The following is a 22697-nucleotide window of genomic DNA, read 5'->3' as shown; positions in this document are numbered from 1 at the left end:
AGAGAGAAATAGCTTTATGGTCCGCCCACTGAAGAAAATATTAAAGTTCTCACAATAGAAAGACGTGGTCTCCACCGGTGATGAAAACCCTGCAGTGTCTAGTAACATTCAAGTACAAAAAGACTGTTATTTTACCTCAGCTTCTTCTTTCAAATAATTAAAGACATTCACTTCCAAAATGAACTGCTCTCCTCTGATGACAGAGTATGGAAGGTTCAGGAAAATGAAGAAAGGTTGAAAAGCTTCTAGCTGCAAAACAAAATCAGCAGTGAGCCCCTAGAATCAGATACTAGCAAGAAAATGCCTATACAACTTGAATTCTGATCACTTTTAAATTCAGATGACAGAGTATGTTTACTTGTACTCTACAGTTAACAAAATGTATTACTGCAGGGCTGAAGCAGAAGCCAAAGATGCTTCTAGTCGTTAGCACCTTTGTGGGAACCCAGCGGTGCCATTCAGATGACAGCTGCTGACAGCTTTGACAGGGTAAGTTCCAACAGAGGCACCTGAATTGGGACTAAGAGTCTATCATCTGGCAAGTTTGGAAGCTGTGACCTGTCCTGAGATCTCATTAAGGTAACCGTGAACTGTTTTGACTGCACAAGTAATGGATGATTAAGAATCTGTCAGTTGCCCTGTCTCCATGTCAATAGAGAAATGCATGTTGGAATACAAAATAACTAACTCTCCCAAATTCTGTAATTCACCAACATCTTAGAATGATGTGTTATTTTGTAAGATTAATCTTGGCATAAGTTCTTTAGTTATATTTATAAAAATACATCTTTTCTTAATTAAAAGAAAAACTGCAGAAATATACCAGCAAGCAGTTACTTTTATCTGTGAACAGAGGTTTTTGGATGAAGTCTTGGCTCTAAGAAGTCAGTGGTAAGCTCTCATCAAGCTGAATGGGATCAAAATTTCACTGTTTATGAACATCTGTACAATAAGAATGGCTGAAGCATGATATCCTTTATTATTGAAATGTCAACTAAAAATGGTTTTAATTTGGTTTTCATTAAAAAAATTCTTCCAAGTGTTTTGAGTTTCAGATGCAAAACCCCCTCAGCTTTCTTTCTAGTGAGCAAATATTCCAATGTTTTCTTTTTAAAACTTTTCAAAGTTGTTTGCTAAAGCTTTCAGTGTCAAAAACTTCATTAGATATTAGACACTAGAGAAGTTCTGATGGAGAATTTTTGATTAGTTCTTAGTCGAGGTTTTCCCTATGCACCTATTTTCTTTGTCTTTTTTGTTTTGTTTTTCTCTAAAACTGTTGCAACACTAAAGTTTTACATTCGGGAATATTCCGGTATATTACAATAAAATACAATAGGGTAAAATTATCGACTATCTGTGTAGTAGAAGTCAAATAAAAACAAGATGCAAAGCAGTAAATGACATTAAGCATGCAGATGTCACTTATTTATTTCCCCATTACAGTTTTCATGCATTTCTTTTATTTGCCTCTCTGTATGGTACTGATTAACATGTTTCAGCCATATGGAACACTAAGCACAATCTAAACATCCCAACGAGGGTGAAGTACCGAACAGTGCATGCGGGTGATTATAGTTAAATAATAATCTCAACATCTGTTCAACTTGCAGCCTTCTCAAATTTGAGGATGAGAGGCCAAGTGTATATTTTCATACAGTTTAAATCAGAAAACTATTCTTCTTTCTGTCCCATCTCTGCCAAGCCAAGTGAAAGAAACGAGAATCATGATTCCAGTCTCAAAGGAGCCTCAGCCGCAAAATCCAGATTGGGCTCCACATTCTGTGGTGGAGTTATGATCAGGATGTTCAAAGCACATGTTCTGTGTCTGGTGTAGCAGCCAACTACAAAATCTGGACCTAGACCTCAGTTTGGATCCAAAAGTTGCCCCTCCCCATGAGAACTTAAATGGGTAAATGGCTGTCTCCAAGCTATGCTTGTACTAGTCCTGGCATCAAGTTGGAAATCTATGACCCCAGCACTGCACAGTCTCAACCTTTCTAACCTTAGGCACTTAAGTGGAGTTGTCTCAGTTAGGAACATAGTTTCTCTAGGATCTTTACATAATGAATGGAAAGAGATAAATACCGTCAGAGGATTATTCAACGTATATAAAATACTAGCTAAATGAGACTTCAAAAAGTAATTCCTATTTTAAACAGTCTAAATAACTCTCTCTAAACTGTTTCCATGAACACAGAGTGAGCCTAGGACAACTGCACTTGTACATTTGGAATCTCAGGTTAGAGACCTAACCTGAGGAGTGCTGAATTTAGCTTAAATTGCTAAGCTCCTCGAACACTTGGAAGCACAAAAAGAGCCTCAGGAGACAGGAACTTGGCAGGAAGAAGCATCTCATCCCACCGCTGGCTCTCAGTGTCCTCTCTGCTCCTCAAGCTAAGTGACTCAAAAAGTAGCACCTATGTTTAGTCCAAGAGTGGTTTTGACAGATAAATGAAAGTGAGGCCAGAATTTAGTCTTTAAGCAATTCTCCCACCCTCCCTCCTGGGCTAAGTGTTAGCGGAGCAGCGCAGTGGCGTGATCTTTGCAGCAGACAACATGCTGCTCCCATCTCAGCCACCTCTTCCCAGCTAGTCTGTGCAAATCTCCCTGCATGCACTACCAACTCATGGAAAGCCCTCTTGGCAGAGCCAAGAAGACGTGGAAACACGCTGTCCTCAGGCAGTCATTCCCCCCTTCTACACACAAAGATTCTGAAGCGGGCACATCCTGAAAGTGCTCTAACAAAACAACTGCTCCAACAGAAATAGGCACCCAAGTATCTGTGTAATGTCTGAGATATTTATATGAGCAGGAAGGGGAGGCAGATACAGTATCACATATGTCTTCAGTGATGATGTCTTCTTTACAGTTTGAATACACGCGGTCTCTCAATCACTTTATTAGTATAAGGAGACAGCTGCTGTTAGAACTAAAATACAGCTTCCAGTAATCTACAGTGTTACCAGCGTTTAAAAGGAGAACTGTCTAGTGCCATGGTACCTCCACTGGAGCAGTCGTCACTCCAAGCCCGCCGTTTTCAGACATCACAAAAGCACTGGCTACCCAGGATGTGATGGTATCAGGTACAATGACTTCCATTGTGGTGTCTGTGTCAGATCTGATGGCAGAAGGGAAGAGCAGACTTTCAAAAGCATCCATTTACAGACATCAGTAAGTGAACACGAATGTTTAAAATGCATCAAAAATTAAGTCCAAACTCTTGGCAGGAAAAGCTGCTGATTATCTGTTTTTCTTTTCCTAATCATTTAGAAATATTTGAGATGAGATCAAAATGATTTACAAAATTTAAATTATTTTAAATTACATGAATTTAAGGTAATTACATTGAATCACATCACATATAATCAGCTTTTACAGATCCTTTAAAACAAGCCCAGATGACGCTTGCTTCCCGAACTCCTCAGCTGTGAAAGAATACAAGATTTGTGCGTCATGACACAGGTCAGATTTCACCATTATTTGACAGTTTGAACTGCTCATTGAATTAGGTGCAGACGGGAACAGATTGCCCTCTCTGGGCTGATCACCATCTTGTCATGTACTGTAGAGAAAAAGACTGGGTCTCCCTATCTGTTATCTCCCCATCTGTAAAAGAAAGTGAGTTTCTTTTGTCTCCAGGATTTTTATCTAGTTTCTATTGAAACCACAAGGCCTTCAGTCAGGCACTGTCCTATTTTGTGCAGCTGTACCATGCCTCATCTGGTGGGTCTCCAATCTCACTTGTGGCCTCTAGGTGGTAGTAGAATATAAATAATACTACATTTTTAAGCAGTGTTCTTCAGCACCAGTGCAGAATGCTACTAAAACCTACAAAGTAACAACGGCAAGTGTAAATCAGTTTCCATTTGCTTGTAATCTTATACCTAGTTTTAGTGTCGATCCAAAGCCAAGTCTCTGGAAAGTGTGTCCTCACATAGAGATTGCTGAAATCAGGAGGTCCATTTTTAGACACTGGCATATCATCACCAAAACCATCCTCTATGGGTATCATTCCACCATCTACAAAATAAAAAATATTGTCCTACCTACAAAAATCTAGGTTTAAGAAAAACCAAATTAATACAGTTAAGAAAAGTCAAATTAATGCAGTGTTTGGAGTATAATCTATAGCTTTGTTACATATGGTAATACTATTCTGTGACATTAGGAACTATTTTTTTTTCTTGCTTGTTTATTTTAAGAATTAAAAAAGTTTCACACAAACTTAAATTTTTACATGGCCTCTCTGGAGTGCTTATGGAACTGGTGTAATACGGCTACACATGACAAACCACTGCAACATATATCAACTGGAATTGCAAATAAAAACTCCATTCACCCTCAGACCTTTAAGGGGTAGTGTCGCTCAGGACAGCAGAAAAAGGAAGTTTTTAAAATACTAGTCATATGCATTTTGTATGTCTTGAACCTTGGAAATGGTAACAGTTTGCAAGGCTGGATGCAGCCTGTATGCAGTACAGTAAGAAGACCTAATAGGGGTCCTAACCCATGGACCTCCTTCCCCACTCAGTAAATTAGATTTGGCTACATTTATTTTTATTACTTACAAAGAAAATGTTCCTTATCCTCCTCAAGAATTGCATCAGTTGATACCCAAAGGCTGCATTTCTGGATAAAATTTATACAGTATATCTCAATACAGGACATTCAGGACATCAACAGTGCTTATCTATTTTCTTTTTCTTTTCTTTCTTTTTAAGAAAATAAAGTCATCATAATAAAGCAATCATAGAACTAAAGCAAGTAATATACAGGAACCAACAAAACTGAGATCATCTGAATCTGAATATTGCCTTAATGACTGAAAACCTTTCAAAGGGAAGACAATATCAAGCATAAACCAATCCACATTCATGAAAGTATAAATATATTTCACAATTCAAAACCCTTATAAGCCATGAAAACAGTACATTGTCTACAGTCCCAACCTTTAAAAAGGGCATTTTCTTCTAGCAAGTGATGTGCAAATCATTAAGCAGTAAAAAACCCCAACTTAGAATTAAAAAAAAAAAGTACCTGAAAGACACCAAAAGAACCTCTGACCAGGGGGAAATACTGCACTGTGCTGTATAAATTGAGCTCATGGAAGACCTAAGACAAGAAAAACAAAATCATCCAAAGAGTGACAGCAAACTCACATTTTTCAGAACTTTTGCTGTTGTAGATGCTAATTCATAGAGGTACACACACACATCTGTGACAGGATGAAGGGGATTAGGCTGCAATCGTTTCATGAAGAGTGACCAAGACTATATAAGCCTAAAATAGGAGCCTACAGCCCACTGACATCCTGTGGCACTTAGGCTATGTCATTTGAGCACTTTAGGAATGATTTATATTGTCAGCTCTTTCAAATTGTTGACGCACTAGAGCTTCTGCAAGTAAAGGGAATTCAAAAAGATGAGTAATTTATTCTGCTCTTCAAAAAATAAAATTCTTTCTTTATTTTACATTACTAATTTTAAAGAAGACAAAGCACAAATCATTAGGGAGTTTCTCCAACTTTTTGTCTTTCCTGAAAGAAGAAACTGCGAAGTGTTAACTGAACAGTCTATCAAATGGAAGAACAATACAGTATTAATTGGAATTAGAAATGCTGAGCCTATTACCTTGTAAGCCTTACAGTCTTCTCCACACGTGTTGATAAACTACTTGCATAAGTAAAAAATATTTGCATAATTAAGGACTAAAAATCCTGCCTAAAGAACATTACTCATTCAGCATATAAACTATAACATTTCCATAAACATACATCTTTCATACACACAATAATGAAAACCTTTTTTCCCATTTACTCACAGAATCTTCTGTTATGTCATTACTTTCTCCTAGAAGCTTTGTACTTTTATCAACAACTGCAAGTCCAATTATTGATCCTGGTTCTGTTGTACTGATTTTAAGGGAGACTTTCTCAGACGGTTTGACCTTATTTTTGCTCCAAGAGATTTTAATCTAGAAAAAAGTAAAAAAACAGCACTGGTTTAAATTATACAGTGATATTTACAGCCACTAACAACTCCGAGGAAGCATTTTCTTAGCCTAATTGACTATAATTAAGGCTCTGGATTTGCTTTTCCTAGGACCTTTGGGAAAATACTACGGCATTCATTTTGCTCTCTTGCTCCCCTAGCTCATCAGTTCCTTGGACTAATGGAAAGTCAGCATTAGGATCCGTTATCATTTCAACCAGCTCTTAGTATACAAGCAGCAATCTCTTGAGCCACAAGCATACACCAGTTTCTACAGCTGAGGGCAGTAAAAGAAATGCATTCGCTCTTCATCAATGCACAACACAGCATGTAACGTATTTAGGGAAAGATTATTTCGGGAAAAAATTCAGCCCTCAAAGATTACAACTAAGTGTTCCACAGTGAGATCAATACAGAAAAGGGATTTATGTAATAGATGCATGGGTAAGGAAGAAGGAAATAAATAGGTTAATACAGCATCAGTATGCCTTCCCTGGGATACTGAAGAGAGGAAGGGTCATCTGCTGTAAGGTATTTCTAATGCATCCCACCTCCACTGCATCAGATGACAATGCAGAATTTCTGTTTAAAATGAACAATACTACTCTCTTCCCTCATCAAAATACCACTACTACAAAGTCTTGAGGTGGAATTCAGCTCCACACTTAAGTTAACCTACATTTAGCTGTCCACGTTTCAGTTCAGTGTTTAAGCTCCCATCACACACAGAATCAAAAGAAATAACGGAGACTAGATAGCAGTTTGGCTCACCATGAAGGATAAATCCAAGTGGTGGTGAAGAAAATGGTCCTACAGGCTCCACTGATTGTACTGGCTGAGGATGGGATTCAGTTACATGAACACTGGCACTTAGTGCCATTTGAGACATTCAGCGGTATCCAAGACATGTCCAGTGGTGCTGCCAGACACGACACATAACTTACCCTTCTGGAGCAGGCATTGGAGTCCAGGAAGAAAAACTTAAAACCACACTCTTTTGGGGCAACTGATTCTCCGTAAACTGAGTTTAAACACATAATTCACATACAGAGATAAGACTCAGTCACCTGAAGGCACCTGGAACCACTTGAGATGTCCCACAGCACACTGACCCTCAGCTCCTGTTCCAGAAAGGGATAGTCTCACAAAGGACCTTCGAAACATCCACCTGTCCCATGATGACATCTTGAATACCCCCTGGTCTCTTGGAGGACACTAGATGTCTGTGCTTAAGCAACTGAATCCTGACCCTACATGTAAATACATGTAGTTAGATACCTGAATCTACAGCCCCATCATACCCTTCCTCTGATAAATCTGTGTAATGGTATCTTCCAAGCACATTCAGTATCAAAATCACAGAGTAACAGCAAACACACTAATGTTGCCAACATAAATGGGATTAGCACCATGGGCTTCACTGTAAATGGACATCAGACTGATTCACGCAGCAAAATGGTTTGTTTCTGGGTACACTGTGCCACTGCAGCTCTGTGTATTTGATTTCACCAACTCATTTACAGAAATTAAATACTTGGCAAGGCTACAAATTACAGAGAAAGTAGCTTTCCACAGTACTGAATTAATTTCAGTGGCTAGCATCAAAATGGCGAAATAGAAATAGCTTGAAATTTTGAAGCCTTTGAGATCAGTTCTTTCCTTATCTTAACATAGCAAATACAGTAAGGTTGGTATTAAATTCTTAGAATCTATCGTCTCAATTTTTCATCCTCTCTGTATATCATAGAATGGTTTGGGTTAGAAGAGACCAACCCCCCTGCCATGGGCAGGGACACCTTCCACTAGACCAGGTTGCTTAAAGCCCCATCCAACCTGGCCTTGAACATTTCCAGGGATGGGGCATCCACAACTTCTCTGGGCAACCTGTTCCAGTGCCTGACCACCCTCATAGTGAAGAATTTCTTCCTTATATCTAATCTAAATCTACCCCCTTTCCGTTTAAAGCCATTACCCCTTGTCCTGTCACTATGTGCCCTTGTACAAAGTCTCTCTCCAGCTTTCTTGTAGGCCCTTCAGGTACTGGAAGGCTGCTATAAGGTCTCCCTGGAGCCTTCTCTTCTCCAGGCTGAACAGCCCCAACTCTCTCAGCCTGTCTTCACAGGAGAGGTGCTCCAGCCCTCTGATCATTTTTGTGGCCCTCCTCTGGACTCGCTCCAACAGGTCCATATCCTTCTCATGTTGGGGGCCCCAGAGCTGAACGCAGTACTCCAGGTGGGGTCTCACCAGAGCAGAGTAGAGGGGGAGGATCACCTCCCTCGACCTCCTGGCCACGCTTCTTTTGATGCAGCCCAGGATATGGTTGGCTTTCTGGGCTGCAAGCGCACATTGCCAGGTCATGCCCAGCTTTTCATCCACCAGTACCCCCATGTCCTTCTCCTCAGGGCTGCCCTCAATCCCTTCATCCCCCAGCCTGTACTGATACAGGGGATTGCCCCAACCCATGTGCCGGACCTTGCACTTGGCCTTGTTGAACTTCATGAGGTTCGCATAGGCCCACCTCTCAAACCTGTCAAGGTCCCTCTGGATGGCATCCCTTCCCTCCAGCATGTTGACCGCACCACACAGCTGGGCGTTGTCGACAAACTTGCTAAGGGTGCACTCAATCCCACTGTCCATGTCACTGACAAAGATGTTAAACAGCGCCAGTCCCAATACCGACCCCTGAGGAACACCACTCATCACTGGTCTCCGCTTGGACATTGAGCCGTTGACCGCAACTCTTTGAGTGCGACCATCCACCCAATTCCTTATCCACCGAGTGGTCCATCCGCCAAATCCATGCCTCTCCCATTTAGAGACAAGGATGTCATGCAGGACAGTGTGAAATGCTTTGCACAAGTCCAGGTAAATGAAGTCAGTTGCTCTTTGTGTTTTTCATCCATAAACTACATTTAATCAAACTGGTATTTTCCAGATCAGGCTTTAGCTCTTTGCTAGAAAATATAATGCAATCTTATTTGTGGACACTGCAATCAGTGGAAAGATTTCAATTTGTTTCCAGAAGGCTGATCCAAACTGTTATGCCCTCCTCATTAGAAATATCTTCCTATATCTGCCCTAAAACTCCCAAGTTTCAACTAAATTATTTTACTTATTTTCTATTTATTTTGATTCTTCAGACACTGGTACATAATAACCATAACCAACAAACATATGTCTGCAGCTATCTCACCATCCTGCCTCTCCACTTCCTTATCCTGTGATAACAACGCTCATATCTTGAGTTTGGATAAATCATGAAGTGAATGGAGAAATTTTTCATGCAGGAGTAAGACAAACAGCCTCCCTAGTGATGTCTGGTTGTAAGTGTTAAAGGGGAGGAAGAATTTGAACCCATCGAGAGCCTTTGAATGGTCTCACCTGTAAAAAGTCACAGTGAGGCTTTTATTTGCACAAAGGACCAAATCTCATCCTGGTAAGTAAGCTGGAAAAATCAATTCATTGCTGCAATAGTAGTTTTCCCACTCCTCTTCAAGCTTTTTTGACTTAAAGTATGCACGGTCACATAAAACACAAACAGTGGTCACGTTCGCTGATGACACACCACATACAATGTGACCACTGCCTGGCTAGAACAAGGTCTTCATAAACATTTACAGTTCCACGCTTGGAGCACTTACGAGTACCCTTCCACTATATTGGCCAGAGCAGTCTTTGGCTCAGTAATCGACCAAACTATTAAAAACACAAGGAGATGCTGTGCGTCTGTTTATGTGGAAAAGGTAGGGCTAATAGAAATTTCTTTCAGATATGGAATAGCTGGACCCTAACTGCACTCGTATTATCAAAAGTCTTTCCAAGGACTTACACAAACTTCAGATTAGATCCTCAATGAGGAAGTTTTTACATTTACAATCCTATGATCTAAAATACTGTTTAACACACAACAAAGAGATGAAAACATGGTCTCAGACTCAAGTTTGATATCGTTACCTTGTCATCCAAAACAGGCTGAATGGGGACAGTGAGGGCATCATTTACAACCACTCCAAGCTCATCAACGTAGAATACAAGTATACATGCCAAAGGAGCCCAGGAATTTTCTGCTGTTAAAGTGAATGTTTTTGCAGCCTTTGTGCCAAATGCCATAATTTGTTCCTTAGATAATACCTGAAAGGGAAAAATGAAACACTTAATCTTTTGGTATCTCAATCTGTCGTAAGCTCTGCAATTCCTTCTACAAATAGCTGTTAAAAGAGAGACATATAGCTGTGATTTTTTTTCTTACTAAGTTGTTGACCAGTTCTATGAGACTGGGTATGGAACAGACAGGTAATGTAATATTTAAATATTAGAAATAGATTTTTTCCATGCTTTAATTCCTGTAACACTATAGGCAAGTAAAGAACTACAACAATGAGTGCACAGTACAACATATGCTATGAGAACATAAAAATACAACTGTATGCTGGGCCATGTGGGTCATCTATAATAACATTTGAGTTTGGATCAGGAATACAATTTTAAAAGCAAAGCTCCCATACACCCCTTCTTACCACACTTTGGTTTGCACCATGGAGAGTATGAACTGGGGCCCACTAATGTGTTCCAGTTAAAAACAGGCATTCATTTTACCAGATCTGATTAGAGATGGTCTGAAGGTACCTCAAAATACCTGGAGTTCAGGCCCACAGCACCAACTTTTTTACTCTGAATCTGCTCCTATTGGGCCATACCACTTACTAATGAAGACAGAGCCATGAAGGGCAGTTCCCTGCCTTTGACTGCATGGACCTGATCTTTTTTAAATCTTCTTGAGAGTGTTTCCATTTTAGAAAATACACGAATGCCCACATTTTATACTGTCCTAAGGTTTTCCTTATTCAGTTTACTATTAAAGTCTCTGAAAGAAAAAGAATTGTAGTTATCAGGATCATTATGGTGTAGACAGGCACGTGTTAAGGACAGTATGGGAGACTGGTGATGGTATATATAATAAACCCTTCAATCCAGATGCTGTAGGACACAGTACAGCAGCCGAGCCATCAAACAAGCCATTACCCAAGCCATTTATTTTAAAATGCTTCCTATGAAGTTCCCTTGTTAACAACGCCACCCTGCCCGCTGGACCACCTGTTTCCTCAGCAGGCAGGTCTTCCCCTCACTGTGCCTGCAAGCTCAGCCCTGACAGTCCTGAACCTGCGTACAGGCTCCACCAGCACCCCGCTTCCACCTGCATCTGCAGGATATGACAAGTCCCAGCTTGGGCTGCTCCTGGGACATCCCTGCCCCTCCTCCCGTCACGGGTGCTCTGCACAGTCCGAGACAGTATTGCTCTCACAGTTGCACCTTGTCTCACACATCGGCAAGCAGAGATAACTCAACACCCAAATCAGAGACGTGCTTCTCCCAGAGAGCACCTCCTCACTGCGCCAGGGGCATTTCTGCTACGTAACGAAATGGAGTTCTCTTTCAAAAAGGACCATCCTGGTGGAAAGGAAGTTTTAGGGCCACCTCTTTCACAAAGCAGAATAAAAAATGCTGAATCTCTCTAATGTTCAATCACATTCCACTCACTGGAGTATTTCTCAAGTTGGTAAAAGTCATCCTGGACTGTCCCCATATGTAAAACCAGTAACTTACCAGATAGTGGAACTCTCTCACTGGCTTGTTGCTTGCAATGCTCAGCTCAAAAGGCTTCCCAGCCTAGGAAAAGCACACGATTCATATGGATGAGTATGAAAACATGATGAGTAACCTGAACAGTTCTTATCTTGGCAAGTTTTGTCTCAGACTGTACCTTTATATCCTGGCTCTTTGTTTTAACCTGGAGATAAGTCTGGCTGGGGGAGCTGAACACATCATAAACACCTATGTCGGTCCTACTGCTGAGGAACTCTGCCTGCAAGACAATGCAAAACAAAGCTCTTACAAAACAGCAAAATCTGTGTGATGTTCACATATATGGTGCTGTTTACAAGAGCATGGTAGCCTTAACGGCAGTACAGGACCACTTTACTGCTTGCTTTGTGTATCTGTTTTGTTTTTTCCCTTGCTATCTTGGTGCAATTATTAGATCACATTTAGACAGGACCTGTCACTTTCTTTCCAGCTCTAACATGAATATGAGGTAAGGAAAATAACAGTAGGTGACATATCAGCTGTTGCAGATGGCAGGAACAGCATATCTTTGATCGCAGCGTGCTCAATTTGATGTGTCGCTGCTCCAAAGCGACATATTACAAAGCAATACCTGAACTCTCAGAGTTTTTGTATCAGACAGGATTGGAAACTCAATATCAATTATTCCATTTTCTGGGACTGTGTAATTCAGGACATGGACTGTCAGATTTCTCTCCTCTGTTGCCTCATTCTCAAGGTGAGAAAGTGAAGAATGGTGAAAAAGCAGGTCTGACTGTTGTGCAGTGATTGTGACAAGATTCTGCCTCTCTTCAGCTGTCAGCTGGTTGCTATCAGAACGTGTCACCTTTAGCTAAAAATAAAAAGAAAGAAAACACCCATCAAACAGGGTAAAGCTAAAATGCACAACACATAACATGTAACGATGTATTTGCACTAACATCATATCAAAAAACAAAGGTATCCTCAGATTTCTCACACATCAGTAACTTCATTTTTAATCCCTTGTGAGCACTGCAGGTAGGCAAGTCGGCCAAGAACAAAATTATTCATAACTCCAGGGAGTAAAAAAAAAAAAGCAAAAACAAAGCAGATGGAACTGAAAGGTGGCCTGCCTTTCAGCTCTCCCAATAGCTCTTCTTGTTGAAAAGGCTTTTCTCTCAGGCAAATTATACATATCCTACCTACAGACTGAGTATTTAATTTTATCACTTGTATCTCACCACCACAACAAAGGACAACCTAACATTATATCATGTGCAAGAAAATGTGTCAGATGAGCAGAGATGGTGCTGAGTCGGATGTCTTTATGGATTCATCAAATGAGCTGAAGAAAAGACTTAAAACAGGCCCAAAATTGACAGTCTGCAACTTCTTCATTCCAGCATCCATCAATCAGCACTACAACTTACATCAACCTCTACTCCCATATTCGAGCAGATTCTCACCCGTAGTAAAACCATTCTCCTTCTGCATTACACACTCCAAAAATTCAACTTCTACATTTAAAAGCACCGAACTTATGTTTCCCTTTTCTTTTTCAATCCAGAGGTCTGTCACTCCATTACCTCTCCTCCTCTGCCATTATTTTCCTATCCTCTCTCTGTACAGCATATGCACATCTCCACTTACTAGTAAAAGCAGCACTTGTTCCTTCACACTCCTCTGGGAGCATGATACCTTCCTCCCTGCCAGCTGCAAGCACTGCTAAATGCCTCAGCTACCTCTCACTCAGCTCATCTTTGGAAGAGGAAGAAGCAGCAGATCAGAGCTGGAGTCAAACTGCGATGCTGGCAAGGAAAATGAAAAGGACAAAAACCAAAGATCCAAATGATCAGGCTAGCACAAAGCTATGGCTTGAGCCAATCTACTCTGAAAGCGTATATTCAACCTATTTTATTGATATTTAGGTCTGATTTCTACACAGTAAAGGCTCAAGATTTGTTAAGTCGATTCCCCTTTTCAAGCAAAATGCAGTGATGCAATATGCAACAATATGCAATACGCAATGTAGAAATACTGAACGGCCATGGACAGCATGAAGAACATTAAATACTTCTATGAGAAGACTGCAGCTGGTATGAGAAAGACAGGACAGAAGGCAGAAAAGACACTTTCACTTGAGAGCAATGAAGTTTGATGAGTTTTATTGATTTTTTTAACAGCTGCTTAATTATATATATGCATTATATAAAGTATATATTTGTGTGTGTGTGTATATATGTATTATTAGGAGAGTTGGGACTCAATAACTACTCTATTGTTTTAAAGCACGATCACCTAATGGAAAACAATCAGCTAGAAACTGAAAACATTTCTCTTCCATAAGAATGCTGACAAACTATACTCAAACATATCCTGCCAACGCTATGGCATTCCCTGCCACTTTACCCTTTTCTAGAGCAAATGCCCCTAAGTTTAGTATTTGCTGATATTTATCATGAAAAAGAGGTAATTTGAAAACAAATCTGTAAACTATACTTAAAAATCCGAGGCAAACTTTGGCATCTAAGCAAAAATACAGGAGAAGAAGTCACATTTGTTTATGCACAGATCATAATAAAACAAAAGAACTTACAGTAGCTATGAAGTTCAGAGAAGGCTTTATAACTCTAGAGTAGTCCATAAATTCAATAAAATAGTCACTTTGCTTTGGAAATACGATGGTACTTGAATTTTGGGAGATTCCTGTTGAATAATTGTATGTGTTTAGACAACATGCTTTTAACATACATATTCCTTTAGCAGCAATACTATTTACTGTCCATGATTTTTAAATAATTCTATCATATTTTTCACCATTTCCACTCCTATTGCTCTTCATCCTTCCAGCTAAGGATTAGTACAAAGGTGGCAAACGTACTGGTACTGTCTTCCACAACACTAAATAAGCCATATCATGTAGTGCTCTATTCCACAAAGACTATGTCAGAATGACACAAGGAAGGAAATTATGAATCCCAAATCAGCCAACTTCACTTTGCCGGGGTTTCTACAGAAAGTCTGTAACGAAAGCTTGTTTCTGGGACAGGCAGAAATTTTGTACGAATTATTTTTTTCTAATATGTAATGTGCAGCGAAATACGAACTCATAAAAAGGCTCAGTTTGCAAATCAGCCCCAAAAACATGGGGCTAGAGAACTCTTTCTACTGATGTGGTTTACAAACAAACAAGCAAAGTAAGTTTATGATTAAACTTAAGTTTGTAAGACTCAGGCTAATGCTAGCAATTCTTTATGCCTGCTGTTCTCATCAAAAGTGATCAGTCATTGACTTTAAGCCCCCATCTGAACATATTTGGTTATTTAATTTTTTTATTTGGTTATTTAATAAATCATTTAGTGTAGAACTGTATTCAACTGAGTTAACAGCTGGTTAAACTATTTAATATCTAGGCAAGCAACAGTTCAGATAATCTATTTTTTCAGATAATATATTTGACACGTAGATGGTTCGTACTGCCATCAGCACATGATGCTTTTCTAGCACTCCAAGCCTTTCCACATAGCGGTAAGTTCTTCCAGCACCACCTACTCTTTGGATTTCTCTCAGAAGACATCACACAGCCATGTACCTGTGAGCGACTCAGTGACAACCGCGACAATTTCTATTGGCTCTGTGTAATCACTGTCACCTTGGTGCCACGACTGATCAGCATTCAAGTTTTGCAACATAAGTTTGTTACAGGTTACATTCACAGATCCATTTATCTAAAACGTAGAAAGAAAAAAAAATTGTTGAGCCAACAAAGCCAAGGACACCTCTCCATCTACAACAGCTTATTTCTGGTTAAGTCCTGTAGCTCTCCCCACATAAAAGTTCTGGAGTGTCAACACCAGAAAATTATGAATGCTGACCTTTATTTTTTGCTTTCAGTAACCATTTTCATTAAATCCAGTAGAAGTTCATTACTTTTTAGAGTCAACAATGCCTTATGGAGAAAGTTCCTTTTTTTTTCCTAATATCTAGAATTATCCACTTCTACATGGCCAGAGCAGTGGTGCCTATACTTTACAGAAAAATACAATGAACAGGTCCCTGACTGAGGAGGGAGGGTATACCCTACCCAATGTCCCTGAGCTCAGAGTTTCTGTAGGCTACTGCTGCTGAAGGCGCTGAAGTCAGCCAACAGAAAACGACAGGCACACCACTTAGCAGAAATTGAACCTGTTTTAAACATAGTCAACAGCTCAAAAGTAAAATGCCTGATTTTGCAAAAGGATGCTATGAATCTAATACCACTTTTAAGTCTGCAGATCAAAACTGCGTGCCTTTTTAAATTTCATGCTCCAGGTTACAGCTAGTACAGTAACTCCCGTGTAATTACTAGGCAATTAGTAGGCAAAACATTTTGGTCTCTACCATGCTAGAGCTCCACCTAGACAATCACAGTGGTCTCCTCTGGCCTTGTAACATAGGGCTGAGTGTGCAGGGGCACACACGGGGCCAGGGAGCGTTCCTGGCCACAGGTCCTCCATCACCTACGCTGCTACAGCGGCTCCTGGAAAGTTTTTCTACCTGGGCCAACTAGCACTCTCCAAAATAACTTCCAGGCACAGTTCAAGGGACCACAGTGGCCAAGTATCATTCCCGACAAGCAGTCTGAATATAGACACTTTGTTCTGGAAATCAAAGAGAGTTTAACACTACCCATGCAAGTCACTCCGTGGACCACGCCAGCTGAATTCAGCACTCAAGAATGATCCCAGACATATTTAACCTACAAAAGCAGACACAGGCTTAAAATCTACAACATTACAAACTGCTAACACAAGACTCACCTCCATTGTTGTTGTTATATTTCTCTTGTTTGTCCAGTAAGAGACAGAAAGGCAAGTGACCGTTACAGTTCCCTTTACTGGCTTTCCATACGTGTATCTGAAACACATCAGTCGAAGTCAAACAGTGCACCCCTCCGGGGCTTGGGCTCCTGAAGAGCTCTCAAGGCAAAAGATTCTACTAAAATATTTTTCCCTGGCCTCAAACATGGCTAGAACACATTTGTACTTTGAAACACGGAGGTTTCAATACTGAGACCAGTTTATTGACACTAAAGTCAGAAGCCCAAACCGTGGAGAAGATACACAGCGCTGCTCTTTCCTGCACACAAGCTCTATTGCACTAAACCTATTACTATTATTATGGGCTGTACAATGTAGGAAAATTAACTACATGAAGCTAAGCTGGAAAGAAGTTATTGAATAGAACACCAATGTAGCATCATAACTACTATGCAGTAGAGTTAAAACAGGACATGGGAAGCACAAGTGTTTTGCTTCCCAAATGCTGCTAACACAAAATGAGAGATCTCAAGATATTTGTATTCAAATTATTTAGTAATCACAGTCCAAAGAAATCATGGCATTATTACATGGCAAACATAATTTGCAGCTGTGGCAAATCTGAAAACTGTAACATACTCACTTCTTAGAATGCGAATAGCAACCTGCAGTCAGTGAGCAGTAATAAAATAAAAATTTTATATAAATGTTTCCAAGTTATACATAAGAGAAATCATGACATTATCAGATTCAGACAGAGAAAGGGTGGGGGGAAACCCAAAATCATTCTAGTCCATCAGTAGTAATACATTCAGATGTGGTAATTTTAAGTACTTTAAATCATTATGGATTTGATTGGCAACCACTTAAGAAACATCAAAGCTGAAAAGCAGAAGAAAAGAATAATCAAATAGCGTAGTTACAGGAAGAACTCTGACAACACTGTCTTGCACCTGAACTCAGTCTTTCCAAGAAGACCTAATTACAGTAATAAGCTGCCATTAACCTTGAAATGATACTGCTGTTGGGTAGCATTCCTGCACTTAATCTAATAATACTCCAGAGATGAGAAAGGAAAAGGGTTTTATGACATCTACAAGTGTAAGGGACATATAAACTCTTCATATACAGAGGCATTATGCTTATTAAAACAGTCACCAGGAATGAAGTCATTCCCTCTAAATAATTATGACATATCAGTAAAACTTTGGCATTGCTGGGATTCAATCTCAGACAGTTCACTGGCGCCCAAGTCTGGATTTATTGCAGCAGACAGGTACATTTTCAAATACCTTACACGTATACCTAATGAAGAAGCCAAGACCTTTCAAATACCTTATGAGTATACCTAATGAAGGAGTGGAAGACCAAAACAACTTAGGAAACCAAATTCACATTGGCATATAATGGATTCCAAAAGCAAAGCAGAATGAGGAAAAAACTTGAGGAAAACTTTTTTTAAAAAATTGCCCCTTATGAGAAACCTGGATGGTTTATAATGTTAGATTGCGTTGCCTCTAGGAAAGGAAGCTTTTTCTCAAAAGTCCAAACATTTAATTTAAATAGCTTGTTAAACAATCATTTCTGCATTTCACTTATAAATGGAGTGCTTGTTTACAAGGTATGTATTTTATGCCATTAAATAACCCACGAAAGACCTTTTATTTCAGGTCTTTTTGAATGGATCTATCAGGTAGCTTTATCTGGCTCTCATCTTCCCAAAATAAAATTAATTTCTATTTGAGATTAATGCATACTAATTTTTTTGTCTAGATATTTGTTCAGCTGAAAAATAAAATATTATTTATCCAATAGTCTACAGTGAAGCCTCTTCTGAATTTCTAGAGAGTTTTCAATTCTTCACCCATTTTCAGGTATAGCTATTTTGATAGGCAGTGGAAGCCTACACTTCAAAACCACAATGTGGATAAATTGGATCAAGAAGGATGTGCATAGAAGTTTGCATAATTTTCCAAGTGGTCTAATAAAATATAGTTACTCTACCTACAGACCTTGACATGATGAGTTGGAGAGCACCATAAAAGAGCCATAAGGACAAAAAAATGCCTCAAAATACACATTATAAGCAAAAGACTCAAGAAATTTTCTGAGTAAGGTAGCTAAAAATGTCTTGAAAATAGCTATAGTCTAGAAATACCTTTACCAGACAAAAAAAAACTAACTAGAAGTCTGACGATCTGTCTAACATTGTTACAACAAAATCCAGTGACTAGAAATGGATGCTAGCCAACTAATTTTGACTAGAATGCACTTTTTCAGCTTTCTAAATATAAGTTTTCACTCTGACACTTAGAGACCCACAATAATTTTCTTAAGAGCGAGGGTGACAATGGTATCAATGATTTACTTACTTTGCAGTGACAACACCAGTTACATCTTCCTCTCTCAAAGAGTAGTATAAGGGTGTCGTTATCATAACATCAAATTTTGGTAAAACTAAATAAAAAAAAAAAATTACAGAAAGCATTAAATTCACACAAGAAATAACACATTTTTCTTTTTTTAAGTAATAAGGGTAGAACATTTAATATGATAAAGACTACTACAGTTTCCTAAGGAATATAAAGTAAATATATTTTTTAACCCAACCCTATGCATGCCCCAGACTAAGACTTTTTGTTGAAAGGAAAACAAGCAGCATCATAAGAGCAGCCTGCACACAAGCTTGTAAGACTGAAATATAAAATGTTTAGCTTATTCAGCCCTTACAAAATCATCAGCAAGTTTCATGATCAGACATTACACAGATATTTTAGGATGAACACATTGCCTGCACGATCCTGGAAAAACATGGACAATAACTGCATCTCATATGCTTAAGATAACTATTTTAAAGATTGCATGACATCCAGACGCTATAGTAGTAGGTCATTAAAACTACCAAAGATAAACAGGGCAGCTGATAAGACAATGTTTTTCCCAGGACACAGAGACAGTCTCAGAGAAGCAAGAGATTTGGAAACTAGACTTTTTGAGAGTATTCAAAAGGTTCGTGCTAGCCAAGGGAAGTTAGTCTAAATTAATGGAGGATCAACTACCAATTTTGGTCACTACTAAATGCCCTTAAGTAACACTTACCATACTCCATCACTTTAAATCTTTGATAATGAACTTGACCCTATTGAAAACAAAATCATATGAGAAAATACATACAATTGTGGTTAGGTTAGCAAGTTTAACATACCTTCTAGGCCAAATCCCACCCATATTCAAGTTAAATTACAATTTCTGACATGATGTGGTTTTAATCATGGCTCAACCATTATCAGCTCCTGTTATCAAGCTCCTGCAGGAACCAGTAGTATGTATTTGCACCACAGGAGGACTCAGAAGCTCACATGCGGCACACTAAGTATACTTAATGAAGAGTTTGTGGAGCTTCCAAACTGCAGACATCTACATACAGCTGGTTTCTGTACAAAAAAAAAAAATATCCCAGCCAGCTAGCATAAAACTACCTAGCATAAGTATTCAGAGTCATCATGATGAACCATGACTGACCTATCAGCAGTCAGGTATATAATAAAGGTATTATTAGCTCATTTAAAATTAACTCAAGTATCTCTACACAAAAGAGAAGCTCCTACAGTGTCTATCTTCAGGACAAGACCATTTCAAAAGCATATATAATCTTATGGTTCTTCATTTACTCAAAAGGCAGCTAAAATTTCGCTACAGTCTACAGTGCATACTTACTTCATCAGAGATACTCTTGGGTTATATCTTCCTGTCTTGTTTATTTGTAAGTTAAAAATCAATGGAAGAAATAAACAACTATACAATATGTTGTTATTTGGGTTCTCTTCTATTTTCCTATTTTTCTAATTTTTTCACTTATCTCCTGATTTTCCTCAGGAAGGTATCTGAAAGCATATTCTGGCATATCTTTGAGATGTGGTACATCAGGCCATATATAGCACATCATTGAGAAATTAATTTTAAAGGTTTTTTTTTCATTCTCTGAATATTAAAAATTCAGCAGCTATTTTTGTTCTTCGGTACAATGACAGTTGACCAAAAAGTCATGATAGTCATCCACACAAATTTTGCTTTTTGTTGTCTTACTCGATTGTTCTTCCTTGCTAAAGTGCAAGTAATTCAAGTTGCACCAGTAGAGGTTTAAATTGAGTATTAGGAAAAATTTCTTCACTGAAAGGGTTATCAAGCACTGGAACAGGCTGCCCAGGGAAGTGGTTGAGTCACCATCCCTGGAGGTGTTTAAAAGACGTGTAGACATGGTGCTTAGAGACATGATTTAGTGGTGGACTTGGCAGTGTGAAGTTTATGGTTGGACTCGATCTTAAAGGTCTTTTCCAACCTAAACGATTCTATGATTCTGACCAAGCAAGCATGTCATTCGTCTGCAGACTTACAACCCTCGTTCAATGATTTTTTTACCGCATCACACCAAAAGCTGCCATCAGCAGGGAAATGGCATGAGATGATTTACCAGCAGTGCCTAGAAGTGGAGGTCTGAATCTCAGCTGATCTGCTTGAAACAGGGATTACACTGGAGCAATGATTTTCCAAGAGGAAAATCTGAGCTCAGCTGGGCTGGAAGAATGGGCTGAGAAACCAAGGAAGTCTTCACTGCCCAAAGGACAGTAAGGGAGAGGCTTCTTTTGAAAGTCTATTTTGCCTCTTCGCTTAAGAATCTTTGGGAAATAGGGGAAAGATCAAGAAAGACAACAGTCTGTCACTAGGAGGTGGCTATTTTGAAAGGTTAATATCACCAGCTGCTGCTCAATTGCATAACTGATGTGGAGCTCAGAAGTCTGATTACTTTGATTATTCCTGAGAACAATGACACCACCACAAGTCATATGTGCTGGAGTATCTCAGTGAACATGGTTTGAAATGTGGGGCAAAGGAGACTGAATATGGATAGCCAATTGTCAGGTAGCATCGAGACACGTCAGATGGGAATGAGTGTCTGTGGCACTGAATTCCTGTGGGAAAAACCCTAGGACCAGGATCCAAGCCGGAAACTTGATCTCTCTTACCTGATCAACAACTTTGCAAATTAGGCATCTCAGACCAAGCCTCTTATACCTCTATATTTACACTTTTCCTAGCAAAAGACTTCTATCAAAGTAAAAATCAGTTGCTACCGATTTCATGATTAAGTCACTGATCACCAAAATAATTGCCGTATTTATATTCCCAGGTTTGAAAAGATATATGCAGAATCTGCTATTTTCACAACATTTGGGCAGATCATAATCCTTACAACAAAAAATGCTACAGCACTGACATGCAGTCCACAATCAGATTACTATCAGGTAATCTTAGGAACAGGTATCTTAGGAAAATGACCTGTAGTGAATTTATCTCATGTCTGGTTCTCTGTACATCTTCTATTTCCAACGTTAAGCATATGTATGTGCTTAACCCTTGCCGTTAAGCAAACCATGAACAGAATGTTACCCCACCTGGCAGGATGAAAAAGCATCGCCCTTGAAAATAAATTTTGTTTCACCTTAGAAGTCCAAAAAAAAAATTAATTAAAAGCTAAGAGAACTGTAAGCAGTAGAAAACAGATTAAAGTGAGACTAGCGCTCCTGGCTGCGCCTTCTCTAAAATGACAACCTTTATGACAGAAAGCAAGCCATGCTTCAGAGTGCAGGGGAAAGGAAAAGACCCTACTAGGTCATCTTGATGATCTGAACACCAAGGCCAGATTTCCCACTAACACACACTTTTCAGCCAAACTGGTTTGGAATAGGACAAGTAACAGCACTTTAACCACCCCGTATCATTTTAGTTCCTCAGGCCAGGGCTCCCTCTCTGGCAAATGTTGTTCAAATATTCTGGAGTGGAAGTTGTTAAACCAGTTTCCAGCAGTGATGGCTTTTGAGACAAGCAGTTAGTTATATATGCAACCCAAGAGATATATTTTTTTTTTGAAGATAGGAAAACAACACCACGTCTATTCCACTTATTTCCAGTGCTGCTTTATTGTAGTACAGTTTTTGTCTTCCATGCCTTCTCCTGCTTCTTAAACACGCTCACCCTTCCAGACTATTAGCATTTTGCTCTAAAGCAGCATTTCTTAAACTGCAAAACACCTATTACATTCTATGCACATTGCCCAGAGTATTAAGAAAACAGTGCCAAAAAGAGATCCATGTAAGTATTCTGAGATCGTGAGGATGATGGAGTCTTTCTGCAGTTGAGCCTTAGATGCTGTGGATGCTGACATCTAAGAATCACTAACAACTAGAGTCCAGATTTTGCTGCTGTGATGAACCAGTCCTGTTTGGAGTCATTTGGGTCTAATCCAACACGTGAGATCACAGGAATT

At 39.3% G+C, this 22697-nt stretch overlaps 1 protein-coding gene across 1 annotated transcript in view; it reads right to left on the bottom strand.

Moving 5' to 3' along the window:
- Window positions 1-22697, bottom strand: part of CD109 (CD109 molecule) — an 89199-nt gene that overhangs the window by 34585 nt on the left and 31917 nt on the right. Inside the window, exons 7-21 of the mRNA XM_075144619.1 lie at window positions 19472-19511; window positions 18745-18829; window positions 16373-16469; window positions 15166-15301; window positions 14170-14279; window positions 12205-12444; window positions 11752-11853; window positions 11595-11657; window positions 9945-10121; window positions 5821-5973; window positions 5038-5112; window positions 4569-4629; window positions 3885-4020; window positions 3001-3118; window positions 136-249 (exon numbers count right to left, since the gene is read on the bottom strand). Of these exons, the coding sequence (XP_075000720.1) occupies window positions 136-249; window positions 3001-3118; window positions 3885-4020; window positions 4569-4629; window positions 5038-5112; window positions 5821-5973; window positions 9945-10121; window positions 11595-11657; window positions 11752-11853; window positions 12205-12444; window positions 14170-14279; window positions 15166-15301; window positions 16373-16469; window positions 18745-18829; window positions 19472-19511 (1707 nt within the window). The remainder of the gene's footprint in view (window positions 1-135; window positions 250-3000; window positions 3119-3884; window positions 4021-4568; window positions 4630-5037; window positions 5113-5820; window positions 5974-9944; window positions 10122-11594; window positions 11658-11751; window positions 11854-12204; window positions 12445-14169; window positions 14280-15165; window positions 15302-16372; window positions 16470-18744; window positions 18830-19471; window positions 19512-22697) is intronic.

Source organism: Calonectris borealis, chromosome 3 (genome assembly GCF_964195595.1).
Source record: "Calonectris borealis chromosome 3, bCalBor7.hap1.2, whole genome shotgun sequence".
NCBI classification, from domain to species: domain Eukaryota; kingdom Metazoa; phylum Chordata; class Aves; order Procellariiformes; family Procellariidae; genus Calonectris; species Calonectris borealis.
This window is presented reverse-complemented; position numbering and strand designations above follow the sequence as displayed.